Below are 23,785 nucleotides of genomic sequence, written 5' to 3'. Positions count from 1 at the left end.
GGGGGGCGGTTTGATTTATAAGGGGAGATAGAGGGGACCATGGCATTCGAAAGATTGTGTACGGGGTAGAAGTTATTCCGAGGTAAAAAGATGAGTTGGTTCAGCCGCACCTCGTCTTCGTCTAGAGATCTACTTGTTGCGAGGTAAAAAGATGAGTTGGTTCAGTCGCACCTCGCCTCCATCTAGGGAAAATTTTAATGTCTCCTGATAAGTAGCTGCCAATTAGTCCCATAGTATAGTGTTTCCTTTGCAGCGTCATGTAGATCTCTAGTAGCTTAAAGTAGATTTTGCAGACAAAAATGGAGATCTCTTTTTGTATCGTTTATAGGTTCCAAATCATTGGAGATCGGCAGATCCAATGAATTATAAAACCAATTCTACATGAATTTCAAAATTACCCGAAAGAATTCTTCTTATTTGTCTCATTTTACAATGACAGAGGGAAACCCTATAATCAACATGGCTCTTAAGATTATGGACCCACTCTGGTTAAGATGTTTTATTGCATTGACGATTATTGAATTGACGATATTCCTTTTTGATAGTTGCGTCTATTAATGTTTCGCCCGGCGAAATTCCTTTCACCAGAGGTTTATCATCGGTCTTTTCTTTTAATTGAATTCGGTTCAAGTACATTGGGTAGCAAGAATTATTTTAAACTAAGGGTGCCTTTGTTTTATGGAAAACGAGTGATTCAGAAACCTTTTTTCAAAAAAGGTCGCTTGTATCATTTGAAAAAAATGAATTAATTAAATATTTTTTATTTTAATTTTCATTCATTTTTTTTATGTGATATAAGCGATTATTTTCAAACAATATTTTTCGATTCACTTATTTCCGCGAAATAAATGCATCCAAAAGGAAAGTAGTTGCAGATACTGGAAGGCCAAATCGAAACTTAAGAAATACATAAGTCCTTGGGTTGATGATCGTGGACAATTTACAATAATTCAGCGAGGCCTTATATAGCCTATTATAAAGTGTAGCCGCTCACAAGTGGTTAATATTCAAATGAATAGTTACAACCGTTTCATAATTTTAGGTTTCATAATTGCACGTCGACCTTATCGACAAGCCGCTACAACTCCTCAGCTGCCATTAGATACAACCGTCAATTGGTATCTTTAACTTGGCGTCTTCATTCTGTTTTTAGTTTCTGAATTCAACACTAATCTATATATAGGACTCAATTGGTTCGATGGACTACATTGGCAAAATATCAAAAGATTTGGGACTCAATTGGTCAAATTACAAAAATTTATTGGCGGAAGTGCAATAGATTATGAATTTTTCTGGTAATTTCCCCCCACAGAATCAGTATGTTATATGGGAGGTTATGCGGGAGTTAGGATGAAAATGACCCTTCGTGCCAACTAGAATACAACGGGAGAATGGTCCTTGAGGGACCGTGCTTAGGTCGCTTTGGCCCCTAAGAGAGAGGAATTTGTTTGCTCAAATATCAAATTTCATGATCGAGCAATTGTTGAGTTGTAAAAAACGGAAAAATCCGACGGCGACATTATATAATTTATATTATAGTATGGCCCTAATTTGATCGCTTACCGTATCACTTTTCGTGTCAATTTGCTGTTCGAAAGAAAGTACTTATTCTTGTGATAGTTGCTTTACTAAAGGGACCCCAACAGTGTAGCTTCGGTTGACTTCTTATAGAACTTCTTTTTCCGTGTTGAGTACAGAATCAAGATCTGACTCCAGATAACCCGATTAAATTACATACTGTAAAATAAGAAGTCGAAAGATTCAGTTGAAATCGTTCGTTTGAAATTTTATTGAAAAGGTAATCACAAGTTCTTCTCTTCATCAGAATAACAGTTTGAGAGCAATTTACTTATAATACTTAGTTGACATTCATGAAATGTATATAATGAATTATATGTTCAGTACATTACGTCTAGTAGAAAGACGGATATTCCTTGCTCATTATCGGACAATGACTTATTCACAAACCTTGTGTGGGGCTAATAGTTTTCATGTCATATCACGTGAAAAACCCTTTTTTGCTCCGCTTAGACCCGTCCCCCTCTAGGGGTATTTTAATAATAGGTTCTACAGGAATTGGACGATCCTATTTAATCAAATACCTAGCGACAAATTCATATATTCCTTTCATTACAGTATTTGTGAACAAGTTTATGAATCATTGTTATGCTTATTACTAAACTCGTTGAAGAGCTGAAATATAATCAAGGTATGTCTTTTTCGTTAGAGGTTGGATCGATCATCGGTTTTTAAGTAGGATGGTGGGCAAATAATAAGTTTGTAATCAGACTTGGCGAGTTTAAAGTACGATTCCCACGATTTAAGGACACAAGTGCATCGAGATTTTTTTTAGGACTTTATTTGTTGATGTATTATTTTGATACATCTTAATTGAGAAGGACTTTTCATGGGGACCGCCCAAATTGGCAAGTTGTGAATCTTGGAGCTCTTATGAAAGATGTACATATTTGGTTAAGAGGTGTAATTTTTTTCTTTAATTCTCTTAGTTATCGTTATATAAAGTCTTAAAAATATATTATTCAACCAGAAGTCAACGCTGGCTTCCTCAATATTCTTGTAACATTTTTTAAGAATGGAAATTTTTACATAAACAATATAGAGATACAATTTCTTACGTGAAAAATAATATGAAGAAATAGATAGTAGAATATTATTGTGAATACATATAAGGAAAGATATAAGAGAATTCAATATTCAAAAGAGCACTATTGCTAAAACACATGTCAAGTGCATTTTGACTTCTTTCATCTTTCAAACAAACTAAAAATAATTCTATATATGTTCATTTGATAGAAAAAATCGTTTGTGTATTGCTATTTGAACCCCCTTAAAACTAGAAGAAATAGCTTACTTTCTGTGCCCACAATAAAAAAGAAATAATCAGAATACACCCATTTAGAAGAAGACGGGAAAAATTGCCAAAAAAGTCTTAAACCTATTATAATTATGTCAATTCAGTCCTGAACTTTTTTTTTTTTGGCCAATTGGGTTCTAAACCTTTTGAAATTGTACTAATTCATCTATTTGACCGGCCGGTGCTGACGTGGATAAATTTAATACTAATTTAATATTTCTCGAATTTTTAAATTCTGTAATAATTTTTTTCTATCGTTTTTTTCTTGTCTTTTCTTTTTTAGGACCGGAAGGAAGGCGTCGGCCACAGGCCACCGGGTGAGGGCCTGCGAGCCCATGCCGGCCTTAACAAGAAAAAAGAGAAGAAAAAAAAGACATAAAAATATTTAAAAATGATTAAAAATTTTAAAAATATATCATATTATTCCACGTCAATGCCGATCGGTCAAATGGACTGAATTGGTACAATTTCAAAAGATTTAAGACTCGATTAGTAAAAAAAATTAGAACTAAATTGGTATAATTGCAATAAATTTATGACTTTTTTGGAAATTTTCCCAAAAAAAGATGCGAAGGTTTTGGTCTTTACACTTTATGGATGGTACACATCTTTCAGATGTGATGAATTTCACCCTTATTTTATCAGTTTACATTTTTAGTCATTGAATACAAATTGCAATTCACTTTAAATATTTTATTCTTGTGAATTTTAATCTTGCAACTAAAGGTAGAGATTAGTAACTTTTTATGGGAGGTGGCAGTCGGCTTATAACTGATTTTTCACCCATATGAATATTTCTTTCGTCAAAGTTCCTCCATAATGACAAAAATAGTCCATGAACTTTAACAAATATATAATTTTATCTTTGAATTTTTAATTTGTTCAGTGTATGGACTTTTAATACATGTTCAATGTAGTACTTGAACTGAATGTTCACTATTGTCATTCCATTAATTTAAGTTCATGAATAATACTGAACATTTTCATATAATTCAGAGACTAAATAGAACATAAACCAAAAGTTCAAGGACCACATTGAACTAATTAAAACGTTCAAGGGCTACATTACACATTGAACTAAAGTTCAGGGACCTCATAAAACAAATTAAGAGTTCATTGGCCACACCTTTGGCCAAAATTGAGAGAACATTGCACCTCGAGCCACATTGCATTGGTCAATTTGAGATCATAATTAATTTACTAAACTTATTTGAACGGCTTGAGTATATTCTTATTTTAGTCGTAGCCCAATTATGAAAGAGCGAGAAACCAATTTTTTTTAAGGATTTGAGCATCGGAAGTCCTAAAATATGTTGCAAAAATACAATCGAGTCTTAAAATTTACGAAAAGTGCGGTGAAGTCCTAAAATTTATCAAATTGGCGCAATTAAGCCTTTTCGTTAACTCGTCCAACTTGGCTAACAAAAAATTATTGACGTAGCTTCTTAATCCTCTCTCCTACACGGCACCGACGTGATTAAAACAATGTCATTAGTGGGATGGCCGGTCAAGGGTTAGTGAGGCTTGGCCAATGGCCGGTGACCGTTGCCCAGGTATGGGGCGGCCAATGGCGGAGGGTTAGTTAGCTTAGCAACGCTCCATATTTTGGTTCAAATTATTTTTTAAGTTTTGACCTGTTAGATTTTCAGACAACAAATTCAACCACATTAAAGTTAGAGTTAGCTAAAATGACGGTAAAGAATGGCTACTGTAAAAAAGAAAAATCACGCGTTTTTAAAGGAAATTCAAGTTGGAAAATAATTTCACCGGAGAAATTTTCCGAGTGGGCTATGTAGTCTGCTACTAGCCTACTACAAGCCCACAGTTCGCAATCCAAAGAAATAGTTTTGAGTAAAATTCGCACGAAGAGATCAATCTGGCTTGCTTCATGTATTATTCATCCAGTTTCGTGATTTCTCCATGTCACCCTTATCCGAAGGCATTGTATTGAGTCGGAACCTATTCCAGCCCCAGCTCGCTGCTTTGGAGCAGAACACGTCGACGTTGGAGGGGAAGGCAACCCCAGCCGCCACCTCCCTCCGGTGGACCCTCGCCTTCCCCCTTTGTTGGCCATTCGCGGAAGGCTTGCACCACCCCCGTTTTGCGGTCGGACCTCCGCCAGCATGTCACGGTTGACAACCTGGAAGAAGCCAAGCCCGCAAGCCGCGCGGGCAACTTCTTCCACCACCCGGGGGTGCTGCCCAGTGGAGTCTGTACCGGAGAGGTCGATGGTGGGAACTGGATCGGGCCCAGATAGAAAAGGCATTGGATGGGTGGAGGCGAGGCCCGAGTCGATGAGGCCTTTGACTTCGGGCTTGGAGACTTCGAATTTGGTCGAGCTGTTGGGCTTCGCCTCGTTGTTGATGGACGTCACTGCGGTGCTCTTGGAGATGATCTTCGAGCGAGCGAGCGAACTGTAGAGGGATGGCAAATTACATAAACACGAACATCAGCCTCTTTCTCAATCTATATAAATGATCGTTTTCGGTATCAATTGAGTAAACAATTCTTGATTTATTATGACTGTCTTCATGCACTCTCGATATGATTAATTAACGATGAAATTCATAGATTCAATTCGATGGAAATCTTAAAAAACTTGACCGTACTTTTTCTTGTTTTCGTACTTTGGGAACTCATTCTGAAAAGTAAATGTTAAATGAAGGCCAACCTATTCTTCCAATGACTAAAAGTTAGTATTTATTCTTATTGTAAGGTGGGAAGTGGGGTTTTTGTCTTTGACTTTTTTTTACTTTTTCGTTGACCAATTTTACCTTTCATCTATGTAAACTGCACGAGTGATATGCATATGAGGGTTGAACGAAAATTTAAAAGTGGGGTTAATTATTGTTTTATTAAGTGATAATGAGGGTTTAAAATTAAACCCAAAGACAGCTCCGGGATTCTCTCGCGTAAAGCCCAATTATTTCCGAAGGAAAAAACAAAATGGACAGAGAGAAAAAGAGAAGCGAATGAAAAGGTGGGTGGAAGTGGAACTATAAGACGACGCCGTTTTCTTCACTCGCTCCCCCACAGCTTGTTCATCTGTTGCGACCCAGCCCAAATCTCTCTCTCTCACACACACACAACCTTCGCGGCCAGAGCCAGCACCGACCGCCGTCGCCTCCGCGACGCCGTCTCCAGCGACCTACCGCCTCCATCGAGCGGCAGTCCACGGCCGGCAGTAGCCAGAAACCGGCCTTTTACGAGCTCTCTCTCTCTAAGGATCCGTGTCGATGGCTGTAGGTACGGTCCTTCCGACTTCCCTTTCACTCTATGCTTGATTTGATGTTTGGAAGCTTATCTGGGGACAGAGGAAGCATTGTGTGGGCAGCATATGCTACTGCTAATATGTTAAGGAGATTTTATCGATCGTTTTTATTGTTTCTCGGTTCTATTTGTCGATTTACTCGGTTCTAAGCTATTTTATCCAAATTTTAAGCTTTCTGCATGACATCGAGGGATGGTGTCGACCCTCATGTTGGGAAATGTGGGGATCCGCTGGTTGGTTCAGTGGATTGAAGTGGGTTGTATTTCGGCTAGGGTTTGAGTGTGGGAACATGGGCCTCTGAAGTTCCAATTCGTGGGTTGTTAAATTTACCCGAGGGTAGAGAGAGTTTTAGATTGTGTACTTTATTGATGGGTAAAATACGTCGCCTTGTCTTTCTGGAGTTTTCATGACTAGGGAATCCTGAATCATCAGATGATTAGATGGACTTAATTGCTGTTATTTAGTTAATCATCAATTAAGGGGAAGTGGGTCAGTGTATTGTTATTAGTATGTAGGTGTCTCTGGCTAATGTTATCATTTTGTAATGATACACTCAAATAGATTGTTTCAAGCTAATATGGAGAATTGACAACTGGAGTCTATACTGGAGCTATTCTCTAGTTCCCTAGTTTGAGCTAGAGTTGAATACAAAAGGATGGTGCTAGGAGTGTTGATCTTGTATCTTAAGCATGAAATTGGGATTCTGACTTGTGTCAAAGGTGGTGATGTTTATGTAAATTGCCCTGCTAAATATTGTTTTTCAGGTAGTGTGGATTGAAGTTAGTCCTGTAGATTTAAATATTGGTCAAATTTGGCTGTGAGCATCAGTCCTGTCTTTATATCACTTTTTAAATCACCTATACCCGGTATCATTGGAAAAAAGTGGTGAACTAGTTGATTTTGAGTCATATATTCTGTCTATGGTTTGCATTTAACTATTGAAAGAATGGGGAGGCCATTCTAAGAAATCGAAACTATCTAAAGCTAATCCTGCGATTGTATTTCAGTGGAATGTGTATGAATTCGTGCATGGAGTTTGTTTTTGAAAGAAATAAAAGCGTAGTGGCTATTTCTTGGGAGTGACCTACTGGTTGTTTGATTTAAAATTATGTATTGGCTCTTAGCATGAGAAATGTGCAAAGATGAATTAGCATTCCGGATTATTAAATATACTTATTTTGTTTCACTCTCATTGAGAGCTGTGTGTGCATTTTGATGGGTGAGGAACTTAATAGATTTATGCTTAATATTTGTGGAATTGTGAGTGCACTCGGTTGTGACGCTTAGATTATTGTTTGTGCCGATCTTGACTTCGATTCAATTTTTTGTGGAACATATAAATGGATCAATTTGGATGATTGGTCATTGTTGTGCTTCAATTGAGAATAAGGGTTTTTCTTTATATGCTGAAAGAACACGGTTTGTGCTTGTATGTGATTAGTGGACTTTTGAACTTCATGCTGCTGGTACTCCACGTGATTATGTTATGGTGCTTTGTTGGTTCTTGTGAAGCCAAAGTTGGATATTATAGGGATGTTATAGATACCGTCCATATGGCATATGGACATGGAAAGTGCACTCTTTTGAATATGCGAAGCCTGAAATGTGGGCTGAAAGGGGTAAAAAGTGTCTTTTTACTTTTCTTAGCTGGCCCAGCAAATGATGACAAGATTATTCTCATTTAGTAGGGTAGGTGGAGCAAAAACACTTGAAGTCTCAAACAGAAATAGAAGGCTTCTTGAGAATAGTCGCTTGTTTTTCTGGTTCCTTACAGATATGTAGATCTTTACTGTAAGATATTGGTGCATCGAGGAAAGGATTTTTCTTTCTTTAAAGTCTGGCTGATACAGTTGGCACAAATCGCATGTGAATATGATCTTATGACTAGCGGAAGTCCCCATAACTAGCTGGGTCAGTTTGGCGAACATGTGTAACTTAAGAAGGATACAATCAGAATTCTAATGAGCTTGATTGAACTAAATTGCTTTCAAGTGCATGTCTCCTGTAAATAAATTATTTCGGAGAATAACTTACATGCTTGGGAGCACATTTATTCACACATTGGCTTTTGATAAACTACAATCACTATTGCTTTGCTTGTAGACTTTAGTTTTGTGGCATAAAGCATGTGCAAAAAGCTATCCTTAAAGGTTATTTCCGATTGGTCTACCCTATTAATACTAGGGAATTTAAACTATATTCTAGTTTTTTAATAAGTATTCTTTTATTGTATGTTTCCTTTTTTCCTATGTTTGGTACATCGATCTATGTGTTTAAGCTAGAATTGACTTTTGTCTCCCTTTCTATTGTTTCCAAAATTACACTTGCAGCTAAAGTGAAAACAACCACCACTTTCTCTTTTATCTTAGTTAGCACTCAATCCACACATATTTAATAGCTACCTACTACAAATCTATTCAACTTAATAATCGATCATTTCCTTTCAAAAAATTGTTCCTTTCTCTTCATACGAATCTGCTGATGATGATGCACATACATGGCAAGAAACTTAATACCAGTAGACTTCTAACCAAAAGAAAAGGGGGGAAAAAAAACATATACAGTCCATAAAAAGTTTAAGATAATTAAAGTGAAGTCATTGGTCCAGTTCACATTTAACATGGAGTAGAACTTGTCAGCCCTAGCTACAACATCATCTCAGCTTCTCTTTCTGGCTGGTTCGTGTCAGTGAGTCAGATAGAATGTCAGTTGTCATTGGAAGTCTTGTACTGAAAAACTATAGTGCTTCTGTTGTTATTATTTTGTACAATTTTGTTTGATTTTGTGTTTGTGAAGATCATGGTGACTTGTGAGACTGATTTGTGTAAATATTTGCAGTTCCAAGGAACTTTAGATTACTTGAAGAGCTTGAGAGGGGAGAAAAAGGAATTGGAGATGGAACAGTCAGTTATGGAATGGATGACGCTGATGATATATACATGCAGTCGTGGACAGGCACTATCATTGGTCCTCCTAATGTAAGCTGGGGGAACATGCCTCTCTCTCTCTCTCTCTCTCTCTCACACACACACACACACACAAATGCTTGAGCATGCACGTAAACACCGAACAGACAAAAATGAAAAGGAAAAGCACCATTGAGCAAGTGAATCACTATCACATAATAGTATCACATAATAGTATACCATCTCAACTGCTTTTGGAGTATAGCTCCTTAAACCCCTTTGCTGGTATTGTGAGATTCTATTTTAGGTCAATTTCTTTCCTAAATTGTGGTTGAGCAAGGAATGGTGATTATCCTAGTGAGCAATCATTTCACAGATTAGTTACTAACGTAATGGATGCTGAAATAGGAAGTTGTGCAAGTTTGAATTTAAGTTGAAGTTTAAATGAATTTTATGCACCTAGAATATGTTATTGATTGAACTTGACTTTGTTTTTTTTTTTTTAATACATATATATATATATATATATATATATATATATATATACATAGGTAGAGAGAGAGAGAGAGAGAGAGAGAGAGACACGTACTCAAATGAGTCAGCTGTTGGCTGGCTGGGCCAGTGAGATGAGAACTAGTATCAATATATTACCTGCTTTAGGTTGAGACATTGGCAAAGTACGTTTGGGTATATGTCATCTTCTTGTCTGCTCACACATAGCTTGTCTTCAAAAAGTAGTTAAATTCCAAGCTCAAGTAATTTTAAGGGGGCTAATATCCAGTCAAAATAGGATGCTCAGACCTGTCTGCTACTGCCTATTAAATATAAGGAACTGGATATTAATATTGCTGTTGCATAAATTTTGTTCATAACTGAACTGGCTCATATGTATGACATCCGTACTTTAAGCAACTTTACTCATAAAAGAAATGGCCTCTGTAATTGTATAGAGCAAATTCCGACCTTCCATTTTTGTATTTGACTTATTAGTTTTGTACAACACTAGTTGAGTCTTTGAATGCCGAAATGCGATTCAACTTCCAAACAATATATAGCACTCCTTTTCTTTCTGAGAAAATTTAGTTTTGCTCACTGACACATGCTGCCTGGCAGACTGTTCATGAAGGTCGTATTTATCAGCTGAAGTTGTTTTGCGGCAAGGATTACCCTGATAATCCGCCTGCTGTGAGGTTCCAGACTCGGATAAACATGACTTGCGTCAATCAGGAAACAGGCGTGGTATGTGAGCAACTTTGATTCAATTCTTCACATAAGAACTTGATTGTTTTGAACTCATTACTGGCTATGTACCAGGTTGAACCTAGTCTTATGCCAATGCTTGGTAATTGGAAAAGGGAATACACTATGGAAGACATATTGTTGCAACTGAAGAAGGAAATGTTGTCTCCACAGAACCGCAAGCTAGCACAACCTCCTGAAGGTGAGAAAGAATTTACTGGCTGGTTTCTTATCTCTTCTTTCTACTTCCAGTGGCTGTCTGTAAAATGAACACTAGTAAAGCACTTTCTTTTTGGGGGACACATGTTGATATACCTACTTGACACGAGATTTGAATTTTCAAGTTGGAATGGTTTGGAGGAAAACGAAAGAGAACCAAACGAACTCTCGTCATTGGAAGTTAAAGTCTCTGAACTGGTTTTGGGATTATAATTTCTAAGCTCTTAGCATGTGCTGTGAAATTGCAGGCATTTTCCCCTTATAAGGATCTTGATAACTTTGGCTCATGCCTGGTTGTAATCACTAAGGGTATGCCTTTTCGAATTGACTTGTTCAAAATGGTCTTACATGCCTTTGTAGTCGGAGAATATAGTAGGTTACTTGTAGTGAGTGGTGAGATATTTCCAATGATTGGGAGCTACTACCTTGTAATATTAGGTATTACACATGACCGCTGATTTGTTTCGAAATCATCGTCCATGTTTGTTTCCCCCCCAAACTTATGTATAAGGTGCAATTTCAGGAAATGAAGAGGCGAGGATGGATCAAAAGGGGCTTGTTGTGAGGTGCTGTGTCATGTGAGGGAAGTCTTTGTTGTTATGTATATAAGCACATATATACTGCCCGCGGTAACATTGCTCGCAAATATTTATGTTGGGGGATTGTTGTAATTGAGAAATGTCTAATTAAGACAAGATCAATCATCCCTCTCATGTTTTTCGTTTTGTGTCTACCAGTAGCTGAATAAGTTTCGAATATAAGTGTCCCCATGTCTCAGTAAAGTTTTGCTCTCCTTGCATTTTGTATTTTGATACCGTAATTGTGTGTCGTTGCATATGAAAATGCTTCCGCCTTCTCGTATCTTTGAAGTCCATATGCAGAAACTGGCACAAGGTTTGAATTTTATTGCAGACCCCTCAGTTACGGTTTCTACCGTCCTGTCCAGTTGGCCAGTCTTAAGCAAGTTGTGAACGATCAATGGACGACACCATATGGAATCATCCAAGAGCTTGGTGAATGAATACCTCCGACGTATTTTAAGCTCTTCAAGCGTAGCTCACATGATGCTCCTGGATCAAGGTTGAGTCTACATATGGAAATCAAGGAGTTAGACTTGAATAAGGAAAAATTGAAGAAAATGGAAAAGGTACTAGATAGACCAGTTTTCATGGGAGACACAGAACCGATGACGTTACGGCGCTCTCATTCTTCCATATAATTTCCTGTCGGGTAAGCATTCTTGGTGTTGTTGATACTAGGAAAAACAGCCGCTCATTGCAGAGCGCCCAATACCGAGTCATTCTCAACCCAGACACCATTTCCGACTTCTGTGACCTCCCGCTATCTCGGCGGCCTTCGGCAGGACTAGTCTCCATCTTATTCTAGAGTCACGACGTTGTCAATTTCTCACTTTCCCTTATCGCTCTCAGTTCGAGTTATACACTACAAAGACAAAAGGCACTCAATCCAAGACGTGTGATTAATTTTAGCGTGAACGACGCGAAACTAAAGTATAGCCCACGTTGTGCACATAAAAAGTTGTACTTCGGGGGCTTGAGATTCACACAACACCTTTTTATCGGGCAGCGATCTTGAGCTCATCGTGCCATGGAACAAAGCTCAATTATATTACTCAAATCATGGGATTCAAGGGGATTGATTACGTGGTGAGTTACCGGGAGTTCCTTGTCGATTTTATTTTCCCTTCCCCAAAAGAGTCCCGGCACCAAAACAGAAAGAGAACAATGCAACACAGTGGTTGTTGGAGAGAGTGTGTTTTTTCCTCTTTAAAAATACTAGGTAAAGTAAGATTGGTCTACAAAATTAATATACTAAGAGAGGTCATAAGTTCTTATTGGGTATTAGACGTATGGCTCACTTGTTTACGTATTCACTTTGAGTCTGCCACATCCCTCAGTTTAGCAACTTTACAAATCAGTCCTCGAATACCGTTGACACCAAAAGAAGTCCAAGTCCTTGCGCGATGACTCGGTTGGTAGAGATTGGGGTGGAAGCGGTAGAGCAAAAAAATTTGCCAAGTGCGGAGAGCTTCTAGTCGGCAGACAACTTTGTTAGTCGACAAGAAGACTAGTTTTAGCCGACGAAGGATTATGTGTGGAAATAACCAAATCTTGAAGCAAAATGTTCAGCAAATGATGATCTTGCGTCGGGATGGGATTAATTGATAATGGTAACGGTGAAGAAGTGGAGAAGATATGACTATCAAGTAGCGAGGCAGGTTATTTGGGGATAGAAATTGCTGCCTTGTAAGAATCGCGTTGAATGTATTTGATTTTCTTCGTTATGGTTTGTTAACTGTCCATAATCGATTTAAAGTGCTTCAATTGTAGTTTGTAGAAATGACCGCCAATTAATTAAAGAACAGCGGCTGTTTACTTTTATCTTCTAGTGCCTTTTACATTTTTTTCCCCTTGGTCGGAAGTAGTACCTTTTACATTACTAACAATAATTATTCCCAATCTCAATACCTTTAAATTTCTCACCTCAAGCCCATTCGTCTCATGTTCAAGAATCAACAAAGATCCCTTCGCATCCTTTACCGATTTATTCATCAATTCATATTCCGAAAGGTATTTCGTGGATACTTTTCGGATACCAATATTGCTATGCAGCAGTCAAACGAAAAGAGACCTGGTCGATCTATATCTCTAATAAAATTCTATCAATTGTGTAAATCGTTTTTCACGGTATTTAGCCTTGTTCCTCCTCGAATGCTGAAGAAATAGAACAGACTAGTAGTTCCTTCTGTCAAATCGGCTCCACTAAGACATTCTAGTTTGCGCCTTGACTTGATCTATCGTTGACCTTAGCTTCACCAAAGTGGACCGACCACTCGCTCACCATCAATCCCATGCATCCACATCATCTTCCTCACTCCCTCACGTAACCCGTCGATCGTATACTTCAACAAGCTCTGCTTCACCAAGCCACTTCCATGAATCCTTGATCGCACACACGTCACAACAGTAGTCCCGGTCATGTCTCTCTCCATGCTCTCGCTCCTCCTCCTCCTCCTCCTCCTCCCCTTCTCGTTCCTTGTTTCCCTCTCTACGTCGTCCTTCGACTCCTTCATCTACGTCCGCTGCTCTCAGTACAAGTACTCCCCTGGCTCGCCTTTCGAGACTGGCGTCGACTCCGTCCTCACCTCCCTTGTCAGCTCCTCCGCCTCCTCCTCCTACAACAACTTCACCATCCCGGGCTCCACCCCCTCCGACACAGTCTACGGCCTCTACCAGTGCCGCGGGGACCTCACCGTGGCTGACTGCTCCTCCTGCGTGTCCCATGCGGTAAGCCAGCTTGGGACCACCTGTGCCGGCTCCTCCGGCAGCACGTTCCAGCTCGAGGGCTGCCTCGTGCGGTACGACAACACGACGTTCCTGGGTGCGCAGGACAAGACCGTGATGCTCAGGAGATGCGGGCCTCTTACTGGGGATGCCAATTCTGATGAGCTGACAAGGCGCGACGCCGTGCTTGGGTATGTAGGAGCCGGGGACGGGACCTACAAGCCATACAGGACCGGTAGCTCGGGAAGCGTCCAGGCAGTTGCGCAGTGTGTGCAGGACCTGAGCAACGGCGACTGCCAGGACTGCTTGGCGGAGGCAATTGGACAGCTGAAGAGCGACTGCGGTGCCGCAAAGTGGGGCGACATGTACTTGGCCAAGTGCTACGTACAGTACTCGGACGGCAATCACACCAGCGGCGGACAAGGTAAGAGGCCTCGCGGCCGTTTATGGTGGTTCACTTACGGTGCATCGCTTCTTAGTTGGGTGTGTTCGTCTCCGTACGTTTCAATTCGTTCAAAACTTTGATTGCTATTTTTCCTTGTGAAGCGACGAATGACAGTCGTCCTGAATTTGAGCACGCTTGTGATTGAGAAGAGAGTGGGACATGTAGGGAGAGTTATGATTCCTGCATGGAGATTGTTTGGCTTCGAAATTGAAGTTACTTAATTTTGACGCTTGAATAGAAATTTAGTGCAAGAACAAGAATGATCCCACAACGTGTGGAAGCTATTTGTTGACAGATAGATTCTTATGCTCGATATGGTTAAGTTTTTTGTTCTTTTCATTTTTCATTTTTGGCTTGCTCTATGATGGCATCGGATGCCCCAATAGGAATTGCTATATTCTTTGATTTTCCCTTCCTATATATCTATATATTTAGCATTGATTATGCTCAAATAGTAGTTTTGAGTTGGACAAAAAGTACTAGATGAAAGAAAGAAGGAAATTCTCTCGAAAGTTCTCGAGAGATCACATCACGTCGTTACTCTTCTGTTCACTTCACACCCTTATTCCATCTTCGTATATACATAGTATCTTAATGCACTTTGATTGTTAAGTACGGTTTTAGATAACAAATTTGTATTGAGTCAGTCACGTTCCGGCATAGAATCAAGAAAAGGTGATGAACGTCTCCATTGGTCAAGACGACTAGAGTTTCCATGAGATTTTCTAGATATATCATCATTCACTTCCTTTTGAAGTTATTACACTAGATACGGAAAGAATGTTTACGAGTTATACATATGTGAAAATGGAAATAGTTCACAAGAAACACCTTCTAGTACAATGTCAAGTTTAATGTAGGAACTCCGATGTTGGACGCGATTGGGTGAGACCAATACAAGGATAGATGACCTCTTGGGAAACTATCTACACATGCACCAAAGTTGTATATGAGACGGGTCAAAACAGACGATAAATCGAATGAGTAAAGCTTGATATAAAGGGCAAAAGGGGAGCATTTTTTGTGTAGTACAGCACCACATATGGAAATTACGACAATGTGTGTACATAGATATGAAGAATTAAGATTGGGGAATGATCACTCGAGGGAACGGACTGCTCAAGAAGTCATCTAGCATAAGCAGGAAGTGGGTTTCAACTCTCCTGAAACGTCGTCTACGTCGCACGTCCCAAACGAGTTTTAAGGTCGTGTATTTGGTGTACGTTCATTGTTCACTATGGTCCCTCTGGAAATCTAGGTTATTAAGAGATGATGATGAATCCAATGCCACTAATTAAGTAGTGATCGCACCATGCTCCACTCGGTGCACGATCGAATCTAATCATCAAACCAAAGAAAAGGACTGTCACTAAATTAAAGGAGGATGCAAAATATTCCAAGATGCAAGCCCAAGTTTTATTCACCATCGTTGTAGATGCATCGTGTTCTGCAGCACGTGAGCTCAGACGGCGCACTGTGAAACGGGTGGCGTTCTAAAGTCGGATCGAGCTATACTTGTAAACCCGCATGATTTGTAAAGCACTTCTTGTTATCGACAATCTGTATAATAAGCGCGAAAAAGATGGAACGAGCTAGTTAACTTGATAGTGCATCGATTGTGTTATTGGATCCAGGAACGACGGATGAAGAGGTCGAGAAGACTGTGGTCATCTTGATCGGTCTCGTCGCTGGGGTTGCGGTCGTGATTATCCTCCTCGCTTTAACAGCAACCATGTGCGAAAGAGCAAGAGGTGAAGGCTTATTCTTCTTTTATTTTCTTTCTCACCTAGCTTTGGGCTGTAGAATTTCAACTAATTTTCCAATTAAACTGCGGTTCTCTCTCTTCTTCTTGTTCTGTGAATATTGCAGGCGGCAAGTAGAGCAACAAATTATGTGGAAGTGATAGAATCAGCTGGCTGATTTCCCGGTTTGGGTTCCTAAATCGTGTAAGATCAAGTCCGTCTAAACCGTTGATTATGTGAACCTCGACATGGGCTCATATGATTAATGATTCAGATGATACTGATGTACATGAATTATACATTAGGAATTCAATAGAACTTTACCTAGAAATGGGCGAAAAGAAAGATTGCTGCTTTGTATAATATATGTAAGTTGTGCACAGAGAGAGATGGTCAAAAGATTGCTGCTTTTCATATTCTATACACGTTGTTGGTTTGCAGCTTTTCATAAAAGCACCGATTATAATTCATGTCTACCCTTTATTTTGAGGTAGCCAAACGTTCGATTCTAAGTGGGTTTCATTGTTTGCACTTTCACGAATTCAAATTCAGAAGAGGTTATGTCCCCGAGAAGTACACTCCATTTGAATTCACGACGCATGGAACTTGGGTATGATATTATATGTATTAATATCGGGGTACGGGTAATTAGAAAAAATAGGTCTAGGTTGATATCTCTTTTGACGCTCCTTTTTGGCACGAATATGTATAACGATGCGAAGGTTGTAGTACGCTCAAGTGTGTTTTGACATCCGAAATTACAGTCGCATACGGTTGAGAATTCTTTCCGAGGAATCGCAAACGGTGATCAACGAGTTCGTTTCCATGGACGAGGCTTTTACATTATTCACAGATACGATTAAGGGCGCGCTTGTTTGTGCTTTTACATCGAGCTTGGTGGACTTTGGAGGTATCGATTAGGTGCTGAAAACTAATGTGTTCAACACTTAATAAAAATAAGCACGTTCTACAATCATAACTAGCTTTGACTTAAAAATTCAGTTTAAGTAAAGAAAATCACTTAATTAGCGAAGTAAGGATGTGGACTTAATTTATTCAACTGGGAAAAGGAAAAACGCATCCGAAATGGGAAATAAAATCCGGCCTTTCACATCGTTCAAAGCCTTCAAAAAAACCCGTCAGTGGTATTCACAGTTCTATACTTGGCAAAACAAAAACAAAAATGTAGTTCGATAATCAATATTCAGTTATTATCAGACATTTTATTTTCATGTTTTAGCACTTACATGGATCAACGCTTACAATTTAGTACTCTTGATTTTTCCGTTTTTCCAAACGAGCTAGCAAGGTCCATTCTGATAGACTATTTAAATATTAGACCTTAGTTTTATTTAACCTTAATTTTTAAAACAGTTGAAAGTGGTCTTACAAAATCTAACTTGATATCAGAGCATATGATCCTGAGTTCAATTCTTTAGTGATCCCCCGGAATCTTACAGATTTTGGACTTGTTTTGGCCAATTACATGTACTCTTCTTGGTAGGGAAGCGTGTACAGAAGTGATGCCATAGCAGAGCATTACAACTTTCGTATTATCCTCCCTATGACAAATCTAACAGTAGTGAACAAATAAAAATCATAAGCTCGATTAATCAATCCAGTAATCGGTATCTTTACTCTTTCTAAGGCCACATAAAGTAATGACACAACAAGATGTTGGCATCATCTATAGTTTGTCTTGCTCCCCCACTTTTTGGGTGGGTCATTTCCTGTAGTTGTTATTATTAATTGGCTGGAATCAAATCTGTATATTCCATTCCGCGGCAGGATCGATCTTTCTTGACACGGGATGACAAGTTTGATGGTTCGGAAACATTACAGAAAATTAGTGGTTTGAGGAATCGGTGGTAGCGAGAAAATTATCAAAAAAGTCATAAATCTAATATAATTATGTCAATTCATTCCTAGACTTTTTTTTGCTAATTCAATCATAAACCTTTTGCATTTATGTCGGTTCAGTCCATCCGGCCAATTTTGATCGGAAATCGCCGACGTGACGCCGCCGAAACCGACATGAATAATTTTTTATAATTTTTTAGTATTTATTCAAATTTTTTTGATTTTGTTTTTCTTTCTTCCCTTTCTTCTTCATCTCGCCGATGGCTGGCCAACCAGTCATGGAGGTTCAGCGACCAGTTGGAGGAAGAAGAAAGGGAAGAAAAAAGAAAGAAAAACTAAATAAAATTTTAATTATTCAAAAAAAAAATTGGAAATGTTATTAAAAATTATCTACATCGGTGCCAGCCGCTCTACATCAACTATTTTCATCCAAAATTAATCGGACACACTAAATTGGAAAAAATATAAAAGATTTAAAACTGAATTGATTAAAAAAATTAAGACTAAATTGATCAAAAAAATAATTAAGACTGAATTGACACAATTGCAATAAGTTTAAGACATTTATTCGTAATTCTTCCGCGTGGAGCCTTGCCGTGCACGACATATTCATCAGATTAGGAAGGATTAGTAACATGATCCCTACCTTAACCCTCTCTCGATAGAAGTCTCTTCGATCTCGTTCCGCAGGTTGTTCTGCTATATCATGACGTGTGGATGAATTTGAAACTTATGTTCAACGGCTTAATCATTTCAAAGCTTTACACACCTAGAGATTGACTTAAATCCCGCAAAACTCTTGGTGCTTATCCTCCAAAAGCTAATTCGATGGGAACATCTGGCGTGACGGTGAACGGAGAGGCCTATCTCACTCTTAAGTGTGTCAAATATTGCACTGTGTTACTGCCGGTTGGATGTCTATTTTGCCAGCAGATAAGATCCACGAAGATGAGGTGACTTTTGTCTATTGGAACACCTAATCAGATGCTGATCTCATTGTTAAGTAGCCAAGGTTGAGGACGACATTCCTAGCATCTCTCTTTAAACATAATTTAGCATACATCTCATAAATCGACAATGTTTACACTCTCAAGATGCCATGTGATCTTAGTATGTGACCTATCGTGGATATTGTGCAGAGTGGCCCAAAGGTCTGGACATCCCTGAGGATCGTATTCGATAAAAGGATTTTCCTTTGACGGGTTGGCTTCACCCCTCTTCTATGTTGTGACTACCTAGAAAATTTTCATATTTTTGAGACATCGAATCCTAACGAAACAAGCGTAGGGATTGAGCTCTACAAGGCAAGCGGGCCTGCGATTTACTAAAGTTTGGGATTTATTCCATGTTTACTTCCGCTAGCTCGAGTCCAATTATATACATTTGCAGAAACCCTTTCATGAATCTTACTAATTTCATCTAAATCATTCGATTACGTTTAGACATGAGAATGCATGAAAGAAATCAACGTGTGCAATCACTGGATGGGCTTGGGCGGAACGGGCCGGGCATAAAGGTCGGGGCCTAAACTTTTGTCAAAGCCCGGTCTTTATAAACAAATCTTTGGGTAGGATCGAGCTGGCACTATACCCTTGCCCAACCCCGCCAGAAATGTCGTCAGGCCATTGTGGCTCGGTCGGCGTCCATGGGGAGTCAGGACCATGATCAGATTCATACCGAGCGGGGGTGTTTTTTTATACTGGATATTATGCATCTAACAACTAATAGCATAGTGCAATGAACAACACCATGGTCACATTGGCATTGTCGGTAACCCGCTCTGGGCCAAACTGGGACGGCCCATGAAGAGGTAGGCCCAGAAGAGAACGAAGACTGGCCCATTTGTCCCGCCCTCAACTTGGGCCTAAACTCAGCTTGATCGACGGTTGAGATGAAAAGCACCGAGAGAAGCAACGCAGAACCTCCACGTGTCGGTGGAGTGGGCTCCACCTGTAACCGAACCGATTTCCCTTCCTTAAAATCCCCAATTCGACGCTCCAAGAGGACTCCTTCGTCCCGAAGAAAAGCACCCCTAACAGATCACCTAATACTACGCAATCGAAAAAATCCAGTGAACGAGAACTCAAGCTCTCCACCCCACGCCGAGCTCAGATCTAAAGCTTCTCCTCGATCATCACGCCCTGCGGATGGCTCTCGAATGGGTGGTCCTCGGGTACGCCGCCGGCGCTGAGGCGATCATGGTGCTCCTCCTGACCCTCCCGGGCCTCGACGGCCTCCGGAAGGGGCTTGTCGCCGTCACGCGCAACCTCCTGAAGCCGTTCCTGTCGGTGGTCCCCTTCTGCCTCTTCCTCCTCATGGACATCTACTGGAAGTACGAGACCCGCCCCAAATGCGAGTCCGACGCGTCCTGCACCCCGTCCGAGCACCTCCGCCACCAGAAGTCCATCATGAAGAGCCAGCGCAACGCCCTCCTGATCGTCGCCGCCCTCGTCTTCTACTGGCTCCTCTACTCCGTCACCCACCTCGTCGTGCGGATCGAGCAGCTCAACCAGCGGGTCGAGCGGCTCAAGGCCCGCGATTGATTAGGTACTCGCCTCTCGAGTTGAATGGACTTTTCCTAAGATCGTGTTCCTAGGTTTGTCCCTTTTTGGTTTTTCGATTTTGTTGTCTGAATGCGCTCGGTGATGTTCCCATATTTTCTGGAAAGATCTTTCGATATGGAATCCGATTATAAGTCTCTGTTGAATCTGTTTGGAGATCTTGTAGAATTGTGGTTAGCTTTCGGTTCGGTGTGTTGGTTATTGTGGTTTTTGAAGATGGAAGGTGGATGTAACCTGAGGCTTGGGTTAAGTAACATTGTCAAATTTTCTGGGGAGGGGGTTGGGTTGACTTGCAGATTCATTATGTGAGTTTCTAGGTGGTTTGATTGAAGTGTTATTGATGCCTAGGGTTTATAGGATCCAGTTTGAGAGGATTTTTCTGTAGCTCAATCGATTTGCAGTTGCACTAAACATTCGTTTGCTGTCTTTATGGAATGCAATAACTGCTTGCACTGCACGGAGTTCGTAACGGGAATTTCCCTGTGCTATCTGATTGTTTCCGAGTATCCCAGCCTAAGTTTGCTTACAGCTTGGAGTTCATAAAAGGAATTTTCTGTGTGCTATCTGATCTGATTGTTTCCGAGTATCCCAGCCTTTGTTTGCTTAGAGGGGATGAAATGCAGATAGTTGTGGAATGGGATGATGTGGAGTAACATTATGTACAGGACTCACCCAACAAATTTAGGGTCCTCATAGAAATAGTTATGAGACTGGAGTACGAGCTGAAGGAAGTCCTTGTGGATTTAGCTATATGCTGCAAGCTATAGTCGTGGCCAATTGGCCTTCCGACAATTGAAAGGAAAAGCGTCTCTTTCGATCATAGAAACATGAATTATTTTTCCCCATTTGTCAGGCTCTGCTATGAGCTGTGGATTGTGATTAATCTTTTATGCAGCAGAAAACGTGAATACACTGATCTAGTTATTTTACAATGAATCCAGTAGGAAAATCGATTTTTTTCCAGCCTCAATTTGGTTCACATAAGATCAGACTCATGCTTGGAGCTTTACCAATTCTCATTAAGACAATAAATAGTATGGTAACATGACGTCTTATCAGACATACTCCTTTTGGTAATTCGAACTAGAAGTTGATGCAAGTCTGATTATTGAAAATGAATAAGGCCGTAATGGGGTTTGCACTAAGGACTGGAGCAATTAAGTGTGTGTGAAGTGTGGGTCATCAAAATGTATTTTCATATCGAGTGGGAGGTTGATGACGGACTGAGTTTGTTTATTGGATCAACAGCTGCAACCAGATCGCTTCTACTAGGTCAGATAAGCTGCACTGGAAGTAAGAGGTCTTGCTACTCATTCCTGCTTGCGACTTGAATATTCTGTATTTTCCCAGAACCTGGTATGCTAATTGAGCTCGACACAATTAATGCACACAATGGTTAAGAGACTATTTTCAGTTGGAGGATAATGATGTTCCTTAGTTGACCTAGAGACCTTTACTGAGCTCCTGTGGGAGAGCGTGGAGATTTAGCTTCTTGGGTTGTTAATGTCGCTGTTGGAAGAAGGTTTTCCAATAGCAGATTGACTAATCTGGTAGTTACCCCCGCAAGAAAAATCTTATCCTGGTATGTTTGTGCATGCCTGAGGTATTCTGTTCTTTCAGCCTAGTCACTACTTTGAGAACCAGCCTTAGAGATGTATCTTAACAATACGTATTCTTCCATGAACAGATAGTGCAAAATGCGACCTTCCTATTCTCGAAGGTTGTGTCATATGGATCCTCAGAGCATGTTCTTTTTTAAATCTGTAGATCTTGCTTGTGCACCGTGATGATTGAATTTTATTTATTGTGAATGTATGAGTATAAATCGGCATATATGCATTCCAGAGTCGTTACAAGTCTATATAAGGCTCCGGTTCAGTCCACATCGCATTCTGTCAGGCGAGATACCAGAGAACATCCTATTTGCCGGATGCTTTGTATTCCTTTTGTCAAAAAAGTTATTTGCCGAGAACATGTAGGAAGAAGATTCTCTTAAGAGACCCTTTCAAGTGTAATATGTGCAGCCAATATTTTCCATATGCTTGGCTTGATATTGCTTTAGGGATCTTACATCTGATTCATGTCAATTCGGGGAAGCCAATCTTTTCCATATGCTTGGGTTGATGCATAGTTTCGATGCAAGTCCCATTATGTTCTTCCTGCGTGAAAGGAAAACTACTGTAATATGTGCAGAGCAATCGGGGTTTTGTGCCTTGTATGTCTTCTTCAACTCCTGTATTCACTCTTCAACTTGTTTTCCAAGAGATTCAGTAGTTTTTGCTTAAAGGAACCGCATAGCTGGAGAGCGCAAAGCTATAAACCACACATCAAATTCTAGTGTGGGTCCAACTCTTCTTCTACTTTGCAATTACGATTATCGCAGTGGCCGATAGGTACAGGCTGCTAATAACCGCAAACGCTAGCAGATACGCGTGTGGAGATGTCCCTACAGCAAACGAAATTCTTCAAAATCATGTATTATGGTATCTTGGACAAATTTAGCTTACTGAAATATTTATTTATATTATATTATTGTAATTATTAACAATCTCTTTTCCATGATCTGTTCGGTATTTTGAATGATAGATTTAGGAATTATGTGATTCTATTTTAGTTATGATTAGTAATGTACAACGATAGTATTTATGGATAAGAGCTTTGAGAATGTTTCTGAAGGATGAAGATTTACGATCATTAGAAACTAATACGCAGAGTCCCCATTCAATGGCCGAGAGGAAAGGCCTGCGTGCTGGGCCAATACATCCATCTCTGCTCTCCCATCTTCTCATCATAACTACTACCCCATGATGCCATACTAAATCAGATTTATTGGTGGCACGGAAGTAATCAGGGGTTAAAATCTATGTAGCACCAACACGAGATGGGATATAACACGGTACGTCGACACGTGATTTCTGAAAAAATAGAAAATTTCAATACGCTGGGATACGTATATTGAATATATATTTTTATATATACATGATAAATTATAATTTTTATAATTTCATTTGCTTTTTCCTTTTTTTATTCCCTAATAAAGAACACAAAATAAAATTTTAGAACAATTACTAGTACAAAAATAAAAGCCCAAGTAAAAAATAAATAAATTCAGAAAAAGTATCACTAAAAGTCAAAACCCTCTCTCTCTCTATAATTCCAAACCCTTTTCTATCTTTTTTTTTTTTTGGGTCATAACAGTACTTTTTATTCAATTGGAAGAATTCTCAGCCCAGGCCCTTTGGGCCTTCTCTTGATCGTGCAATTTTCCACGAATAGAGATAGAGTCGTGGCCCTCGTGAGAGCCTCCATCTCAAAGTCTCCCTCTGTAACCCTTCAGTCTCCTCCTTTTTTCCAACATCGTC

The 23,785-nt window shown here is 39.7% G+C and overlaps 3 protein-coding genes across 4 annotated transcripts; all 3 read left to right on the top strand.

The window, feature by feature from the left end:
• The first annotated feature begins 5,896 nt into the window (after nt 1-5,896).
• Nucleotides 5,897-11,292, top strand: LOC115728109 (ubiquitin-conjugating enzyme E2 variant 1A). 2 transcript variants are annotated; one of them, XM_030658455.2, is made up of 6 exons: nt 5,897-6,121; nt 8,985-9,124; nt 10,166-10,291; nt 10,367-10,493; nt 10,759-10,819; nt 11,034-11,292. In XM_030658455.2, the coding sequence occupies exons 1-5, from the start codon at nt 6,112-6,114 to the stop codon at nt 10,773-10,775; spliced, it is 420 nt and encodes a 139-aa protein (XP_030514315.1). In that variant the 5' UTR covers nt 5,897-6,111; the 3' UTR covers nt 10,776-10,819; nt 11,034-11,292. The 2 variants fall into 2 exon arrangements, with proteins under 2 accessions (XP_030514315.1, XP_030514306.1); XM_030658446.2 differs by lacking the exon at nt 10,759-10,819 and having other exon boundaries at nt 5,898-6,121.
• Nucleotides 11,293-13,239: 1,947 nt separating this feature from the next.
• LOC115757082 (plasmodesmata-located protein 6-like) lies at nt 13,240-16,605 on the top strand. The gene is made up of 4 exons (XM_048281048.1): nt 13,240-14,239; nt 15,895-16,011; nt 16,130-16,136; nt 16,386-16,605. The coding sequence occupies exons 1-4, from the start codon at nt 13,510-13,512 to the stop codon at nt 16,489-16,491; spliced, it is 960 nt and encodes a 319-aa protein (XP_048137005.1). The 5' UTR covers nt 13,240-13,509; the 3' UTR covers nt 16,492-16,605.
• A 3,241-nt stretch (nt 16,606-19,846) lies between these two features.
• On the top strand, nt 19,847-20,569 carry LOC115757136. The gene has a single exon (XM_030697255.2). It carries the CDS (start codon nt 20,010-20,012, stop codon nt 20,403-20,405), a length of 396 nt encoding a protein of 131 aa, XP_030553115.1. The 5' UTR covers nt 19,847-20,009; the 3' UTR covers nt 20,406-20,569.
• Nucleotides 20,570-23,785: the final 3,216 nt, after the last annotated feature.

Source organism: Rhodamnia argentea, chromosome 6 (genome assembly GCF_020921035.1).
Source record: "Rhodamnia argentea isolate NSW1041297 chromosome 6, ASM2092103v1, whole genome shotgun sequence".
In the NCBI taxonomy this organism is placed as follows: domain Eukaryota; kingdom Viridiplantae; phylum Streptophyta; class Magnoliopsida; order Myrtales; family Myrtaceae; genus Rhodamnia; species Rhodamnia argentea.
Note: the sequence above shows the minus strand (reverse complement) of the source record. Positions and strands in the feature narration are given on the sequence as shown.